General features: G+C 37.9%; 1 protein-coding gene across 1 annotated transcript in view; it reads right to left on the bottom strand.

The window, feature by feature from the left end:
- THSD7B (thrombospondin type 1 domain containing 7B) overlaps positions 1-13,255 on the bottom strand; it is an 801,116-nt gene extending 787,861 nt beyond the window's left edge. The window contains exon 1 of the mRNA XM_060106700.1: positions 13,117-13,255. Coding sequence (XP_059962683.1) covers positions 13,117-13,255 — 139 coding nt within the window. The remainder of the gene's footprint in view (positions 1-13,116) is intronic.
- Positions 13,256-20,048: the final 6,793 nt, after the last annotated feature.

Genomic DNA, 20,048 nt, shown 5'->3' with positions numbered 1-20,048 from the left:
TGGAAAAAGATACTCCATGCAAATGGAAATCTCAAGAAAGCTGGAGTAGTAATACTCATATCATTTAAAATAGACTTTAAAATAAAGAATGTTATAAGAAATAAAGAAGGACATTACATAATGATCAAGGGATCAATCCAAGAAGAAAACATAACAATTATAAGCATTTATGCACCAAACATAGGAGCACCTCAATACATAAGGCAAAGGCTAACAGCCATAGAAGGGGAGTTCAACAGTAACACAATAATACTAGGGGACTTTAACATCCCACTTACACCAATAGACAGATCATCCACACAGAAAATAAATAAGGAAACACAAGCTTTAAATGACACAACAGACCAGATAGATTTAATTGATATTTTTAGGACATTCCACCTGAAACGGAAGAATACACCTTCTCCTCAAGTGCGCACGGAATGTTCTCCAGAATAGATCACATCCTGGGTCACAAATCAAGCCTTGGAAAGTTTAAGAAAACTGAATTCTTATCAAGTATCTTTTCCGATCACAACGCTATGAGATTAGATAACAATTACAGGAAAAAAAACAGTAAACAACACAAATAGATGGAGGCTAAACAGTGTGCTGCTAAACAACCAAGAGATCACTGAAGAAATCAAAAAACTAAAAAAATACCTAGAAACAAATGACAATGAAAACACAATGATCCAAAAGCTATGGGACACAGCAAAAGCACTTCTAAGGGGGAAGTTCATAGCAATTTAAGCTCACCTCAAGAAACAAGAAAAATTTCAAATAAACAATCTAACCTTACACCTAAAGCAACTAGAAAAAGAAGAACAAAGAAAACACAAAGTTAGTAGAAGGAAAGAATCATAAAGATCAGAGCAGAGATAAATGAAATAGAAATGAAGAAAACAAGAGCAAAGATCAATAAAAGTAAAAGTTGGTTCTTTGAAAAGATAAACAAAATTGATAAACCTTTAGCCAGATTCATCAAGAAAAAAGGGAGAGGACTCAAATCAATAAAAATAGAAGTGAAAAAGGAGAGATTACAACTGACAATGCAGAAATACAGAAGATCATAACAGACTACCACAAGCAACTCTATACCAATAAAATGGACAATCTGGAAGAAATGGACAAATTCTTGGAAAAGTACAACCTTCCAAAATTGAACAAGGAAGATTTCAAAAATATAAACAGATGAATCACAGGTAATAAAATTGAAACTATAATTAAAGATCTTCCAACAAACAAAAGTCCAAGACCAGATGGCTTCACAGGCAAATTCTATCAAACATTTAGACAAGAGTTAACACCTATACTTCTCAAACTCTTCCAAAAACCTGCAGAGGGAGGAACACTCCCAAACTCATTCTACGAGGCCACTGCCACCCTGATACCCAAACCAGACAAAGATATCACAAAAAAAGAAAATTATAGACCAATATCACTGATGAACATAGACGGAAAAAATACTCAACAAACTACTAGCAAACAGAATCCAACAACACATTAAAAGGATCATACACCATGATCAAGTGGGATTTATCCCAGGGATGCAAGGATTCTTCAATATATGCAAATCAATCAATGTGATACACCATATTAACAAACTGAAGAATAAAAACCATATGATCATCTCAATAGATGCAGAAAAAGATTTGACAAAATTCAACATCAGTTCACGATAAAAACTCTCCAGAGGAAACCTCAACATAATAGAAGCCATATACGACAAACCCAAGGCAAACATTATTCTCAATGGTGAAAAACTGAAAGCATTTCCTCTAAGATCAGGAATAAGACAAGGATGTCCACTCTTGCCACTATTATTCAGCATAGTATTGGAAGTCCTAACCACAGCAATCAGAGAAGAAAAAGAAATAAAAGGAATACAAATTGGAAAAGAAGTAAAACTGTCACTGTTTGCTGATGACATGATATTATACATAGAGAATCCTAAAGATGCCACCAGAAAACTACTAGAACTAATCAATGAATTTGGTAAGGTTGCAGGATACAAAATTAATGCACAGAAATCTCTTACATTCCAATACACTAAAAATGAAAGATCAGAAAGAGAAATTAAGGAAATAATCCCATTTACCATTGCAACAAAAAGAATAAAATACCAAGGAGTAAACCTACCTAAGGAAGCAAGAGATCTGTACTCGGAAAACTATAAAACACTGATGAAAGAAATCAAAAATAACATAAACAGAGAGATATACCATGCTCCTGGATTAGAAGAATCAATATTGTGAAAATGACTATACTACCCAAAGCAATCTACAGGTTCAGTGCAATCCCTAGCAAATTACCAATGGCATTTTTCATAGAACTAGAACAAGAAATTTTACAATTTGTATGGAAACACGAAAGACCCCAAAGAGCCAAAGCAATCTTAAGAAAGAGAAATGGAGCTGGAGGAATCAGGCTCCCTGACTTCAGACTATACTACAAAGCTACCGTAACCAAAACAATATGGTACTGGCAGAAAAACAGAAATATAGATCAATGGAACAGGATAGAAAGCCCAGAAATAAACCCACACACATATGGTCACCTTATCTTTGACAAAGGAGGCAAGAATATACAATGGAGAAAAGACAGCCTCTTCAGTAAGCGAAGCTGGGAAAAATGGATAGATACATGTAAAAGAATGAAATTAGAACACTCCCTAACACCATACACAAAAATAAACTCAAAATGGATTAAAGACATAAATGTAAGACCCACACTATAAAAGTCTTAGGGGAAAACATAGGCAGACTACTCTATGACATAAATCACAGCAAGATCCTTTTTGATTCACCTCCTAGAGTAAGGGAAACAAAAACAAAAATAAACAAATGGGACCTAATGAAACTTAAAAGGTTTTGCACAGCAAAGGAAACCATAAACAAGACAAAAAGACAACCCTCAAAATGGGAGAAAATATTTGCAAATGAATCAATGGACAAAATGATTAATCTCCAAAATATACAAGCAGATCATGCAGCTCAATATCACAAAAACAAACAAAAATGGGCAGAAGACCTAAATAGACATTTCTCCAAAGCAGGCATACAGATGGCCAACAAATACATGAAAAGATGCTCAACATCACTAAACATTAGAGAAATGCAAATCAAAACCACAATGAGGTATCACCTCACACCAGTCAGAATGGCCATCATCAAAAAATCTACAAACAATAAACGCTGGAGAGGGTGTGGAGAAAGGGGAATCCTCCTGTATTGTTGGTGGGAATATAAATTGATACAGCTACTATGGAGAACAGTATGGCACTTCCATAAAAAACTACCATATGGGGCTTCCCTGGTGGCGCAGTGGTTGAGAGTCCGCCTGCCGATGCAGGGGACACGGGTTCATGTCCCGGTTCGGGAAGATCCCACATGCCGCGGAGTGACTAGGCCTGTGAGCCATGGCCGCTGGGCCTGCGCATCCGGAGCCTGTGCTCCGCAACGGGAGAGGCCACAACAGTGAGAGGCCCGCGTACCACAAAAAAAAAAACCCAAAAACAAAAAACTACCATATGACCCAGCAATCCCACTACTGGGCATATACCCTGAGAAAACCATAATTCAAAAATAAATGTACCACAATGTTCACTGCAGCACTATTTACAAGAGCCAGGACATGGAAGCAACCTAAATGTCCATCAGCAGATGAATGGATAAAGAAGATGTGGCACGTATATACAATGGAATATTACTCAGCCATAAAAAGGGATGAAACTGAGTTATTTTAGTGAGGTGGATGGACCGAGAATGTGCCATACAGAGTGAAGTAAGTCAGAAAGAGAAAAACAAATACGGTTTCTAATGCATATATATGGAATGTAAAAAAGCGGTACTGATGAACCTAGTGGCTGGGCAGGAATAAAGACACAGATGTAGAGAACGGACTTGAGGGCATAGGGGGATAGGGAAAGCTGGGATGAAGTGGGAGAGTAGCACTGACATACATACACCACCAAATGTAAAATGGATAGCTAGGGGGAAACTGCTGCATAGAACAAGGAGATCAACTCGATGCTTTGTGACCACCTAGAGGGGTGGGATAGGGAGGGTGGGAGGGAGGCCCAAGAGGGAGGGGATATGGGGATATATGTATACATATAGCTGATTCACCTTGTTGTACAGCAGAAACTAACAACATTGTAAAGCATTTATACTCCAATAAAGATGTGAAAAAAATTAAAAATTAAAAAAATTAGGGCTTCCCTGGTGGCGCAAGTGGTTGGGAGTCTGCCTGCCGATGCAGGGGACGGGGGTTCGTGCCCCGGTCCGGGAGGATCCCACATGCCGCGCAGCGGCTGGGCCCGTGGGCCATGGCTGCTGGGCCTGCGCGTCCGGAGCCTGTGCTCCGCGGCGGGAGAGGCCGCGGCAGTGAGAGGCCCGTGTACTGAAAAAAATAAAAATAAATAAAATAAAATAAAATAAAAATTATAGAATAAGATATCTTAGAAATTTAAAATGTGCTGGCTGAAATAAAAAATATTCAATGGAAGGGTTGAAAGATGAAATATAATAAATATTTTAGATATTAGAATAAAATGTAAACAGAAGAACAAACAGTGGATGTATCTAAAATTTGAAGATCAATTAGAGAGGTAAAACATCTGTCTAAGGAGTTTCAGAAGGAAGAGAGACAACAGAGGTAGAAAATCATATAAAAAATAAATCTCAGAACTACAGAGCATGAGCATATTGCTAAAATATTCTCCTAATGGCCAGTAAAATAAAGGAGAAAGGACTCAGCCCAAAGTACATAATTATGAAATTTCAGAACTTCGTGGATAAAAAGAAGATTCAGAAAGAGGAAAAGAAACAAACAGGTAACATACAGAGATGAGATCAGAATGACCAAAACTTCTTAGCAACAATACTGGAGGCTGGAATACGTAGAGCAGAGCCTCCAAAATTCTGAGGGAAAAGTACTTTTTAACCTTGAACTCCACACCCAAGCTATCAGTCAAGTATATGACAAGCAGAGACCCTTTCAGACATGAAAAATGACTTCCATTGTACCCTATTTTATCAGTTTTAGAAAATAAAGCAATAAAGGCAAGGAAGAGAACTGGTACTGGAACTGGGAACAAGGGGTTCAAGATGAGAAACTGTGCAGCAGTCCACACTGAATCAGGAGGGCATAGGGCTGTGGAAATATCTCCCCCCAAAAAACATAATAGAATGTTTTGAACAGTGCTTAAATGTTTCAAAAAATTAGTATCGGGGACTTCCCTGGTGGTCCATTGGTTTAGAATCCGCCTTCCAATGCATGGGACACGAGTTCAATTCCTGGTCGGGGAACTAAGATCCCACATGCCACGGGGCAACTAAGCATGTGAGCTGCAACTACAGAGACCACGTGCTCTGGAGCTCATGCCGCCACAACTAGAGAGAAGCCCATGCACCACAACAAATAGCCTGCACCCTGCATCGAAATATCCCACATACCACAGCGAAGGTCCCATGTGCTGCAACTAAGACCCAATTCAGCCAAAAATAAAATTAAATAAATAAATATTTTTTAAAAAGATGCTCCACATCGCTAAAAGAAAAAAAATTAATATGGGTATGTCAGCTGGAGCATCAGGAGGAAAGCAGCAGTAGACTTGAAGAAGGCAAAGCAAAAGAAAAGATGAGGCAATTTTTAATTTCTGTATAAAACAAAAAGCTGAAAAAAAAGGAGGCGGAAGTATGGTACACTGTTTGACTCAGCAGAGAACAGTATCTATGTAGAAATAATAATACAATCACTGTTCATTGATCTAAGTATTTTGATATAACTACTTTAAAGGGAGGCAATAAAGAGGGAAAGGGGTAGGTAGATTAGAGATAAATCTTCAGCTGACATAGGAGAAAATCAATAGGAAATATTCAACACAAATCAAGAAATATCAATAATGAGTATATTACTTAGAAATATGGAGGTAAACATCAGGATAAACAGTAGAAAGAGTTGAAACCGGCTGCCTCTGAGGAAATTAAATGGAAGACAACATGCAACTGTAATATCTCATCATGAGAATTGAAGTAATGGTTAAATTTCTTACTATGTGTACCTATTTCTTTTCATACAAATTGTGTTCAACATCTTTTCCAGAGATGATCAGAAATGGTACTGGAACCAAGGAACAAGAAAATACAGATCATTAATTTTCGTATTTACTGATTTATAAGGTTGACTTTGGTTTTCATCATTTCATATCCTCTCTTCAATATATATTGGGTTGGCCAAAAAGTTCATTCAGATTTTTCCATACCATCGTATGGGAAAATCCGAACGAACTTTTTGACCAACCCAATATTTCAAGTTCTAGAATCACATGTATCATATGTTCTATTTCTTCAACTCTTCACTTCTCAACTCCCCTAAATACACACACACACACACACACACACACACACACACACACACACACACACACAAAAGACAGTGCCCCTCATTCTATAAGTACTTAATGTGCTGGGGATATTTTATGCAACATTTATTTATGTTCTGGGTACTGGGAATATATCAGTGAATAAAATCAACAACATCTCTCTCCTCAGGGAGCCTCCATTATAGTAATATTTAGAAAAAAATTGGAGTAATTTTTTTCAAATTATTTAGGTAATATAGACCTTTTCTGGCTTATTGGGAACATTACCAAATTAGTACTTGTGGCCTCCAAGGAAAAATGATTAGAAGTTTTAGCAGTGAATCCCATGCTATACATTTCTATGCTTTTTGATATCACAGAAATAACACCATTGAGAATTTATTATACACATAGCTCTAAGATAAATTAATAGCCATAGATGTAATTTAAATGATTCCAATTTAATAAAATTCTCAGAAGAAATATTTTACGAACTTCTAGCACATATTCAAAAAATTAGCTTTATCCTAAGAACACTGTATTGTCTCTAAGATTCCTAAACTTAAATATACATATAAATATATATATAAAATATCATTTTTCCTTAAAGTCCTTTCAACTCTGAAAACGTTATTATTTAAGCTATAATTAAATATTAACCTAAGTAAGATCCTTTTTTCTTATCCAACACCATTTTCATAGTCTCGTTTTTTTCTTTCAAAAAGATTAATTTTAACTTATCTACTTAGTTCTTAGAACATAGGTCATTATTCTCACCCTTTTTATTCAGCAGGAAGGATCTACTGAAATTAAAACTTTCCAAGAGTCTGTCATATAGAAAGTTTTAGAGCTAAAAAGTCAGCGAAATTACCTATGACCATTCACTAATAAAGTATATATAGCTGTCAAATTGACCTCACCTCTTTTGTGAGTCTAAAGGAAAAAAGTATGCAAAAACTGCATAACATAAAAGCAAGAATATTTCAAACATCAAATAATTATATAATAATGATAAAAATAATAGCTAACATTCATGAGTAGCTACAATACACTAAGTTTTTCAATATATTTGTTTTACTTTGATTTTCAAACCAGTCCTCTTAAGCTATTTACTGCCCTCATTTCCAATAGATAAATAGGGCTCAGAGAGGTTAAATAACTTTCTCCTTTCTGGATGCTTAGGACTTGAATGTGAGTCCACCTATGTACAAAGTATACAAAGTATGTTTTTTCTAGTATACGGAGTGACCTCTGAGGATGACTTAAGGCTATTAAAAGAACCTCTCACAAAAAGACAAATATGGATTTTTTTCTTTCAGACCTCATTATTCACAGCAAATTGTTTTCCAGTCTTTTTATGAATACTTGTAAAATGTAATTTGGAATGGTGAAAATGTTCTGGAAGTAGACAATGGTAATGTTTCCAACACACTGCATATACTAAATGTCAATGAATTGTATACTTTAAAATGGTTAAAATGGTAAAGTTTATGTCATGTGTATTTTACCACCATAATTTTTTTAAATGTCATTTGGCCCAAAGGAAGTAAATTAGAAACTTATCCTTTATAAACACAGGATCACAAACTTCAAGGTCGCCTCTTCAATTCTAAGGCTATACATTTAAATTCTACCTCACTGCTAGGGACTTCCAAACTTATATCTGTAGCAGAGACCTGACTCCTGAATTCAGACCCAACTCCCTGGTCAACATCTCCATGTGAATTTCTAACAGACTTAAAAATTGAACATGTCCAATACCAAGTTACTCATATTCCCTCCACGCCAGCTCCTTCCCAGTAGCCCAGGTTAAATGATGGCAACTCCACTCTCCTGGTTGCTCAGGGCAAATCCTCAGTATCGCCCTTGTATCTCTCTCCCTCCCCCTCCCCACACCAGTAAATCATGATGGTTTTACCTCAAAACAATGTCTCTCAATCTGGGCAGTATTGACATTTTGGGCAGGATAATTCTTTATTGTGCGGGCTGTCCTCTACATTTTAGAGTGTTTAGCAGCATCCCTGGCTTCTACTCACAGATGTAGCTAGCACAACCCAGTTGTGACAACCAGTTGTGACAGTCCCAAATGTCCCCTGCTGTGCACAATCTCCCCTGGTAGAAAACCATGGCCTTAAATATATCCGACCTTCAACCCCTTCTCACCACCTTCTCTGCCATGGCCTTCATTCAAGCTATTATCATCACTCGTCCTTATTTCTATAGTAGCCTCCCAGCGGTTTCCCTGTGACCACTTGCTCAACTGACCACCCAAGATAATCCTATTAAAATATTATTTAAAAAAAAATCACGTCACCACTCTAAAAACTCCCCCTGTCTTTCTATCTCGCCCAAGAGTAAAAGCCAAAATTGTATTCCAACCTATGAAGACATACCTGATTTGGGCCTGATTACCCCTCTGACCTGACCTCCTATCACTGCCCCCCATGTTCACTCTGCTCCAGCATGGTGGGCTCTTCTCTGGTCCTCAAACATGTCACAGCCACGCCTGCCTCAGGGCCTTTTGCTCTTGTGGTTCCCCCCATCTGGGATATTCCCTGATATCCCCATGGCTGGCTCCCTCACTTCCTTCAGGTCTTTACTCAAATTCCCTTCCTCAGTGAGGCAGCCCATAGCCCACCCACTTCAAATGTCAGTCTCTCAGATATCACTTATGGGTGGAATCTTAAAAAATGATACAAATGAACTTATTTATGAAACAAAAACAGACTTACTGAGATAGAAAACAAACTTATGGTTACCAAAGGGGAAAGGTGGGCAGGGGGATAAATGAAGAATTTGGGAGTAATATACACATACTACTATATATAAAATAGATAAACAAGGCCCTACTGTATAGCACAGGGAACTATACTCAATATTTTGTAATAACCTATATGGGAAAAGAATATGAAAAAGAATATATATATAACTGAATCAGTTTGCTGTACAATTGAAACTAATACACTATAAATCAACTATACTTCAATAAAAAATAAATTAAAAAACTACAATGAGAAAAAAAACTCTTAGTCTCTCACCTAACACTGCATATCCTTCCTCCTTGCCTTATCTTTCCTCCTAAGCACTCATCACCATCCAACACACTCTCTATTTAACTTCTTGATCGTGTTTATTAGCCTGTTCATGAGGATCAAGGATTTGTCAGTTTTATTCTCAACTTATCTCATGTATTTGTAATAGTGCCTCGAACACAATAAGGTCTCAACAAGGATCAGAGGAATGAATGAACCTCGTAGGACCAGTATTGAGAAATATTTTAAGAGACCACTAGTTATTGTGGCTTCAGAGGCCATGATCTGTTCATCTCTACAAAGCATGCAGACATGAATAGCTATGTGCTTACTTAAAACAACAAGCAGCATCACTCCTTATTTGATACGCTTGCTGACATGATCCTTCTTTCTTGGCATGGATGTCCAATTGCCCAACACTAAATATAGATCAACAGATCTCATCACAATGATGACAGGCATTCAACAGCCTTGCCAGATCAATGACCCCACAGCCTACATCTCATCAGACTCTCACACAGTAGAGAAACCCTTAGCAACATAACGTATCACTCACTTATTATTCATCAATCCATTGTTTTTCCAAAGCCAGGACTCACTTAGAAATGCTTCTAATTTGGATGAGGTTGACTAACATCTAACCTATGGATTCAGGGGAAAAACAATAGATACCAGCAAAGAGCTTAAGTGATTGGTGCCACAATCTAAATCCAGAGAATTGTTTCCAGGTTTCTAAAATAAGGTATATCTATCTGGGTCTCCAGGGAAATCTATTCAAATTCCAGATTACACTGGACCTGAGTTGTTGGATTTGATAATATACTACAAAAAAATGCAGTTAATTTCAACTGCAATCAAGCTTTTTTTTAAATGCAAATGAGAAATAATAAATCATGCATAAGTAGGTACAGATTCTAAGATGTTGAGGTTGTCTTTGAAGGTGATGACCCAGAATTCTCTGGGGCATATGACTCCTCAAATTGATTTACTGCCTTTAAAATAATGTTGCATTCATGTCAGTACTATTTATAATAGCAAAAAATGAAAAGCCACTGAAATGCCAAGCAATAGGGAAAGAAAAGATAAACCAATAGGGCACTGTTTAAATAAATTATTAAACAAAAGTACAAAAGAAAACTATGCAACCATTAAAAGATGAAACTGACCCATGTGCACTAATGTGTAATATTCATCAAGACATCATTATATGATAAAAGCAACCTGGAGAAGATGATTCTGCCAAGTATGATTCTGATTGTTTGAAACAGTGTTTGTGTGAATGTACCAACAGGTATGTAAAAATTAGATATTTTCAGATCCACATTCTCCACCATTCCACACTTGGCTTCCTGCCCAGGAGGAAGGTCTGTATGGAGGCATTGATGGGTTCCCTTCCCTTGCCTTGTGGCTTCTGGTTGGATTCAGCCAATGAGATCCCTGGCAGGAGATGTAAGGACAAGGGCCATTCATCACCTTGAGCCTCTTCCCAACTTTCCCCTGCACGTTGTTTATACCCCTCTAAAGGCCACAGCATCTCTCAAGCACCCTCTCCATAAAAAAGTTTTCTCTCCAGATTCTGGAAACTACTTCCTTCCTTTGCCCCTGCAGACCCAGTGTCATAAAGACTGATACCTGCTCAGGGGCACTCCACAATTCCTGGTAGCTGATCTTAAACCTTGTTGATACTTTCCTACTTCTGTAAATAGTTCTTTTATTAAACTCTTCTCAATGACCTACTTCGCATGTACCATTTCTTTTTTTGGCAGAACCCTAACTAATAATTATAGTAAAACTTATGTGTGTGTGTGTATTTTGTGTGATTTATATACACAACTATGCATAGAGATGTACTTACATGTGCAAGGAATGTTTCTGAAGGATATATAAGAAAAGGGAGAGTGGAACACATGGCCTAGACTTTGGCTTTTAATTTTATATCTCTGAAATTTTGTCAACTTTTAAAATGTCTGATCACATACAAGTAATAAATTTGTAATTGAGAAATGAAACCATATGGGAAAAATATATGTTATTACCTTTTTGATGGCACACTAATGAGGGAAAGAAGTAATGAATACCAGAGAAAATGAGAGTGATGACATCGATATTCATTTTGAACAGTGCAAAACATCTGATGGGAAGGATCCTCACTTCTGAAACTTAAGTGTGACAGCTATCAAAGTGTCCATCCCCACTGCAGAGTGGGTCTGTACCAGCTTGTTCCATTGACCTACTTTTAGAAAAGCAGGCCTATTTTTTAAATTTCCTTCAAAATAAGCCCATTTTCTTTTAAATTTATTTACTTTTTAAATTTATTTATTTTTGGCCGCGTTGGGGCTTTGCTGCTGCACGCGGGCTTTCTCTAGTTCCAGCGAGCGGGGGCTACTCTTCGTTGCGGAAACCCATTTTCTTAACGCATCCCATTCACGTTTCAGATTTGCTACTTTCCATCTTAATTGCACTTTTTTGAGAACTTTAGACAGGAGTACAGTCATATAAATGTGCTTATTTAGATCTGATAAAATGTTTACTCTTTTCTGATTAAAATAAAATAGCCTCATTCACATAAATGCAATCTTGACTTTTAGAACTATTTCCAAACTTCCTAAAACTGTGAGGTAAAAAATGAAAATCATTAATGTGGTATTAGAGCTCACAATTAAATTAATTTATAGGGGCTTTAATGCAATTAAATTTCCTCCAGACTGTATCCCTAATGGTGCTGGGGTTTTACTTAATATACTTTAAAGCATAATTCACTTTCATTTTTGCAAAACCATTTAAATATTGCAAATATCACTATTATACATATTTCCATGATGACATAATATGTTTACAGTCTATTTAATTTACGGATGATGAGACTAAAGTGAAAACTCTCCGAGGACCATAGATCTTCTACAACATCACATTTTCCAGTTCTAAGATATCAGGTGTATAAGTTATCTATATTTGCAAGAATGGACTCTTGAAACAGTAATACATATTTTAAATGATCTGATTGTGGAACTTTAAGAAAATTAAAATCTAGGGCAAAGAAAAACATCAGTGATACAAACAGCCAAGATATTTGGGGTTCATAATTTAAGCTGATAAAGTATTAGCCTTTAAAATTAAACAGATCTTTCCCAAAGCTACATTAAGGAAATATCTAGAAAAGAACATAAGTTACATGCAAGTCTCCAAACCTCAACTCAACTTATTCATATACTTACGTACGAGGTAGCTAAGGATCTCAGGACACATTAAGGCAACTGTAAAATTATAACTAATGGGCAAAGCTGTTAGGATAATTTTTCATGCCCCAAAACTTAGATATACAGAATCTATGCTAGAAAACATTCAATAGTAAATAACTAACTAGTTTGTACCCTAGGAGAAAGAGACATATATTAGTGGCCCAAAGCATTTTTAGCTGAGGATATCAGCTAAATTCAGATGCCATTTTCGCTACAAATGTGCTGCACAGCAGTGATATATTTGACAAAGGAGAAGCAGATGTAACTATGGAAATCATCACTTTAACTGACAACAACATGAAAATTCAGAAGGATAACAAGCATCATGGATGGAGGTGACAATTATGCAGGAATAAGCATCAAATGTATTGTAAAGAAGAATCTAGTTTTTCCCTCTCTGGAGATTTCCCACTACTCCACAAATAAGAAGTACAAGGATGGAAAGAATAGTCTTCTCATTAACGAAAATGGGACAAAGGGAGAGCCAGGACATCCCTACCTGGTTTCCAGATGAACTGATTATCCTTTTTGCCTTCCAAATGAGCTGCATGGGACAGCAAGAAAGAAAGTAATAAAAATAGCTTCCTCATGCCCTTCCATAACCAGCGAATGACAGCCAGATTACACTTTGGAAACATTCTTCAGATTTTCAGCCTCTTGGCTCGCCTATTCCTAAAAGAAAAAAAGAACATCGCATAAGTTTCTTCTGTAAAGGAATTACAAAAACTCACTTGGACTGCTAGAACCTTTAGCATAATGGCATTACAAATGTACCATGACCATAAAGAAAGTTTACAAAATATTAACATTTTAAGGTCAGACGTGAATTAGCCCACGCTTTCAATCCTTACCCATGAAAGGTGTTATCAATTCTAGGGGTTCTACAGTCCCCCGATCAGTTTACTTTTGCTTTTAAGAGCAGGCTTGGCAGATACCTGGTTCATTCCCTCCTTCTACTCAGCCAAACTCCTTGAGGAGCTCACGATTTTTGGAGGAAGATCTGTACATACAGCAAAGTCCAAATAGGGCAATGAACATTCTAACGATGGTATTAAGAGAGTGACAGAGAAAGAATGAGGAAAAGGCAATCAGTTCTTCTGTGGTGAGGAAAAAAACAAGAGGGAAATCTCCACAAGGTAATATTTGAGAGGAGCCAGGGGGAAAGGGCTTGAAGGTGCCAGGAAGGGCATTTCAGGGCAAGAGAACTAGGTGCTGAAATGCATTTTGTGTTTGGGGACCGCAGAGCAGGCAAGTGGCTACAGTGAAGGACACATGGGGGAGGGAGGAATGGACAGAGATGAGACTGAGAACGTAGGTTGGGAAGCAAATTATAAAAAGCCTGGAATGTCATGTGAGAGATTTAGGCTTCATTCTGTAAATAATAACAATAAGAATCACAGGAGAGCAAATGACTTTTAAATAACTAACATCAGTGAACATAATGTTCATAACAAGATGACAGAGAAACTGAGGCCAGTTATGAAACTAGAGAAATAGTCCATGCAAGTACTGATGAATGAGAGAATCAGGAGAAGTTTGAAAGGTAGTGCAGAGGCTGGGTTTAAAGGATTTGGTTAACAACTGAGTGGGATGCATGAGAGAGAGAGAATAGAAAAGACAGATTCCAGACCAATGGGACCCCTCTACCAAAAATGAGAAATGGGAAGAGGGGAAGGTTTAAAAAGGAAGATAAAGAGAATTTTCTTTAGGGAATATTAAGTTTGATGTGCCTACAGGACATCCAGGTAGTTGCCCAAAAGAGAATAGGAAAGTTCTACATGGAATTAAAGAGATCTGGGGTAACCTGCCACAATACATGTATTAGAAAATTACATTAAGACAGATAAGTGTAGGGCAATAAAAGGATGGAACAGTAAGAAAGGATGTCAAGGGTAGAAACCTTTCCCCCTAAATATTTACCAAAGAATTGCTAAAAGTGGGTAGCAAGTCTGACTGTGAACTTCCTAGGGACCAAAAAAAAAGTGGCTACTATAGCCCTCATATGTGTAGGAGTAAAGTATATATTCTTTTTTTTATTATTGTTTTAGGAGAAGCCATTCCCCTGCTTCCAAGCACTGGTGGAATTTTACCCGAAGAGTTCTCATCAACACAGATGCTGTGCTGAGCAATGCACTCAACACATCACCTCATCTATAAAACAGACAGCAGCAGTGTGTGGTCAGTGGGATCTTGGGCTCTTCTAGAACACTCCAAGGGTACAGTGGCAAAGTACAAATCAGTGAAAATGATTCTACGAGGAATCAACCAATAGAGTTCAAGTACACAGCTCTCTGATGTCCTGCCTTGGTCCAGAGATGAAGATAATATTTGGATAAGCAACCAAATGCTTTTCTTCAAATTTCTGCATTGCATGCCAATATCAAAAAGAGTGGAATGCTCCAGATGAAATTAAACAGAGCTCCCCTGTTTGACTGTTTGTCCTTAAGAGTGGCCTGTTAGACTATTCCATGGAACCTTTGGGGCACTACTGGACCCGATTCATAAACCTCTGGACTAGATGCAAACTGTACCCCCTTACATGAGACATCTTTGTGTATACACACACACAAACACAGACCCTAGACGATGGATATTTCACTTTGCTAATGGCAAATCCACATGCTTAACAAGCAACACAACAGTGAATGGTTTGGGAACTGTATCATGATATTTTAAAGTCTACACACACACACACACGTGAATAGGTGATTAATTCTTCATAAAACAGATTTGCTACAAAACTTTAGTACGGACATTTTTTAGAAGGCACCATTGCCATGAATTCCACTAAGGCACCTGAAAAACATCAAAATACTGCCCCCATAAAACAAGATAACTTCCTAGTGAATCCTACAAATCAAGTGAGTTGAAAAATATACCCCTGGGAAAGCAAGGGAACTGGCCTTCTGTATAATGATGGATTAAGTCATTGGAATGTTAGAGAACTTTTGATAAAAACGATGATTTGAGTTTTGGGGTAGTTTACCTAAAGCTATTATTATTACTATTAACAAATTAGGTAACCAGCAGGACCAGCTATCTACTGAGGCCACTTTCTTTGTGATGGGAAATGACCAGCATACGGAAGAAGACTCTGTTCATTCTCATTAGTGGCAGACATAGTTTCAGCGTATCCAAAAGCGTATTCATGTCATTACAATGTAAGCCAAAGATATGGAGGACCAGAAGCATGTTTGTTAGACTCTAAATGGCCATAGGTGGGAACCCAAAAAGAGATTTAAAAGGAGTTCCAGTGAGACTGTATGTGAGCTGGATTGATTAGCCAATAATTTATACATAAATATTTTGAATTTTGCATCAATTTTGGGTTTTAATTGCAAGACCTGAACACACGTTGCTGTGAGCCCTGGTCTTCTTTTAGGCTCCCTTCCTGGTACAGAGCCCTGTATTGACTCTGCAAAGGGACCCACTGGCTTTAAGGGTCCTTTTGTGTTCACCAAAGCCAGTGGAAGATCCCTGAGCAGAGTGGCCTGGGGTGCCTACTGGACACCTGCGGTCACCATTATCTCCTGGATATCACTAATTAACAAGGATAGGGACAGTACAGACATAGAGAACAGACTTCTGGTTGCCAAGGGGGAGGCGGGTGGGGGAGGGAAAGATTGGGAGTTTGGGAGTAGCAGATGCAAGCTATTATGTATAGAATGGATAAACAACAAGGTCCCACTGTATAGCACAGGGAACTCTACTCAATATCCTGTGATAAACCATAATGGAAAAGAATATGCAAAATAATATATATATGTATAACTGACTCACTTAGCTGTACAGAAATTAACACATTATAAATCAACTATACGGCAATAAAATTTTTTAAAAAAACAAGGAGAGTGACAGTAGAAACCTAAGACTAATCCTGACCAAAAAAAATCTGAAATAGAGCTCTTAGAGAATGCACCAAAACATCTGAGTTCAAGATGCCACAGCAATCTTACTCCTAAAAACACCCACACATTTTTAGTATCTGTATTACCTATAATCCTATACCTCATTACCTCTCTTTTCCCAAGAAGCATGAGGACAGAAGATGGGAAACTAGATTTGATGAAGCTTCCACCATTCGCCATGCTGCAAGCTTTACATCCACTAGTAAATGGAGAATCTCTGTTGAGTTGATGGAATGTACAGGATGGAATTTGAACACAGGTATGTCTTACTCCACTAAAGTATGCTGCCTTGCTTCCCTCTAAAGACCTGAAACTCACTAAATTATTCCTCAGAAGACATCGGGAGTCATTCTTGTAACTATTACTTGAATAAACCACACAAGAGTTCACGATAAACAAAATAAGAGGAAACAAGAAACAATTAGAGCTGCCACTCCTCTGTTAGTAAAACACAAATGGAAAAATGCTGTGACTATGATGAAAAAATATATTATGCAGGAAGCATGTGCTACCCACGATGGCATGAATAATTTATCTCAGGAAGATCGTTGAGTGTCCAAATCAACTTATTTACTCTATATCTTAGCATCCAAAATGTATTTGCAAGGTTAGCTCTAAACTGATGAATATTAAGAGAAATAAAAAAACAGTTTCTCCTTTTAGCCTCAGTTTTCTAATCATTTAAAGGCCATTGAAACTATGAAAAATGTGCCTTATACTTCATATGCATTTCAATTTCCCTTAAATGTAATCTTATTTCTGAAGTCCTTGAATATCTAAAAAGGTACAAAACGTAAAAAGAAAATAAAAACTGTTCCAATTTGCTTGCAGCCTGAAGGAACAGCAATGAGGAGGAGAAAAGCAAACTTGAACGTGCATATCCCGATAGCGCCATCTCATGGCAACTGTGCAGAGACAATGGTTCAATAAAGATGGCCGAGTAACGGAGGCTGGAGAGGAGGACGCCCACTGTTAGGACCGACTCAACTGACCAGGATGGGGACTCCAACCAGTTGCCTAATTCAAGTTAACTAATACTGATGGAGAAATCACAGAAGCATTTGCTTTTTCTCAGCGATTTGCCTAATTTCTGATTGCAATACAGTGCACTGCATTCCATCCCTCATAATCTGTCAATATACAAAATACTGACCTGAGCACTTCACTGAACTCTCACCACAGCCTTATGAATTAGTTATTCACATTATCCCCCACTTTAAAGATGAGGAAACTGAGGCATGGAGGGGTAAGTGACAAGCCCAAGGTCACAAAGGTAGTAAGTTGTTCACAATCGATCTCAGTGACCCTCCTCTGAAAGGAGAGAGACTTATAATGTGCCCCAATACCAACGCAAGTAATTTTGCATAGCCCTGAAAATGTAGATCCTTTCTAACCCTGTGTAGGGTCTCTCAGCAGCTTGTGCAAGGCAATTTACATCTCATTTCACCGAATCCTCACATAATACTATGAGCAATTATTCTTATTTTTCAGATGTAGAAGAAACTGGTCACTGAGGCTGTTAAATAATTATCCCAAGGTCACCTCAGCTAGAAAACATCAAAGCTGGATTAAAAACGGCCTGAGCCCACAGCCCTGATCTGCTTACAGCATCACACATGGTGACCCTGGCTGATCCCCCAGCCTGGGAGCCTCAGGGTCCCACCTACAAAATGAGGAGGGCCATCATCCCATAGCCCTTAGGGGGTAAGGATGCAATCAAATAATGGAGGGAAAGTTCTGAGGTGAGTGCCTGCCAGAGAGAGAGAGTACTCACTGAAGTTTTACTGTTCCTATTGTCGGGATTCATTCACAATTCAGAAAAACCCTGACTCTAGCAATATTTCAGAGAAGTTGGCCCTTTGGCCCTGCGCCAAAGGACTGAGGGATGATTTTTTTCAACCTCCCAATCTTACGACTTCGTGCCATATTTTTGAAGAGCTAAAAGCACTCTGTAGCAAGAGCCCCATTAAGGATTCACACTGACCCTGTGAAGGAGAAAGCAGGTATTATCATCCCTATGTTATGACAGGGTAACCTCTGGCCTTGCAATGACAAGATGTTTAGTAACTTCCTCAAACCTTTTAACTGCCAGCCTCTTCTTCCATGTACCTCACTGCGGAATCCTAAATTACATCAAATACAGGCATGGGAGGCCTGCAAGCGTACCATAAAATATACAATGAGTTTGGGTTTACGGTATTAATAATTGCCATACGTTTGTTTCACATAACAAAGCCACAGAAAATTTTGCAAGAAGTCCACACAAATATTTTACCTATCTCTGAACAAACTTTTGCCACAAGACATACTGACAGAAAGAGGGCTTGAAACCAGTTTTCCAAGCCTTCTAAACCAACTTGGCAGCTGTGGCAGACATCACTATATTCTGTCTTCTAGAACTACAATTTTTTTAACGTCATTACTGGAGTATATTTGCTTTACAATGTTGTTAGTTTCTGCTGTATAACAAAGTGAATCAGCTATATGCATACACATATCCCCATATCCCCTCCCTCTTGAGCCTCCCTCCCACCCTCCCTATCTCACCCCTCTAGGTGGTCACAAAGCACCGAGCTGATCTCCCTGTGCTATGTGGCTGCTTCCCACTACCTATCTATTTTACATTTAGTAGTGTATATATGTCCATGCCACTCTCTCACTTCATCCCAGCTTACCCTTCCCCTCTCCCCGTGTCCTCAACTCCACTCTCTAGGTCTCTGTCTTTATTCCTGTCCTGCCCCTAGGTTCATCTTTTGTTTTTTTTCTTTAGATTCCATATATATGTGTTAGCATATGGTATTTGTTTTTCTCTTTCTGACTTACTTCACTCTGTATGACAGACTCTAGGTCCATCCACCTCACTACAAATAACTCAATTTCATCTCTTTTTATGGCTGAGTAATATTCCATTGTATATATGTGCCACATCTTATTTATCCATTCATCTGTTGATGGGCACTTAGGTTGCTTCCATGTCCAGGTTATTGTAAATAGAGATGCAATGAATATTGTGGTACCTGACTCTTTTTGAATTATGGTTTGTTCAGGGTATATGCTCAGTAGTGGGATTGCTGGGTTGTATGGTAGTTCTATTTTTAGTTTTTAAGGAACCTCCATATTGTTCTCCATAGTGGCTGTATCAATTTACATTCCCACCAACAGTGCAAGAGGGTTCCCTTTTCTCCACACCCTCTCCAGCATTTACTGTTTGTAGATTTTTTGATGATGGTCGTTCTGACCAGTGTGAGGTGATACCTCATTGTAGTTTTGATTTGCACTTCTCTAATGATTAGTGATGTTGAGCATCCTTTCATGTGTTTGTTGGCAATCTGTATATCTTCTTTGGAGAAATGTCTATATAGGTCTTCTGCCCATTTTTTGATTGGGTTGTTTTTTTGATATTGAGCTGCATGGGCTGCTTGTATATTTTGGAGATTAATCCTTTGTCAGTTGCTTCATTTGCAAATATTTTCTCCCATTCTCAGGGTTGTTTTTCATCTTGTTTATGGTTTCCTTTGCTGTG

This window comes from Mesoplodon densirostris, chromosome 8, assembly GCF_025265405.1.
Source record: "Mesoplodon densirostris isolate mMesDen1 chromosome 8, mMesDen1 primary haplotype, whole genome shotgun sequence".
Taxonomy (NCBI): Eukaryota; Metazoa; Chordata; class Mammalia; order Artiodactyla; family Ziphiidae; genus Mesoplodon; species Mesoplodon densirostris.
The sequence above is the reverse complement of the archived record's forward strand: the minus strand, read 5'-3'. Positions and strand labels throughout refer to the sequence as shown.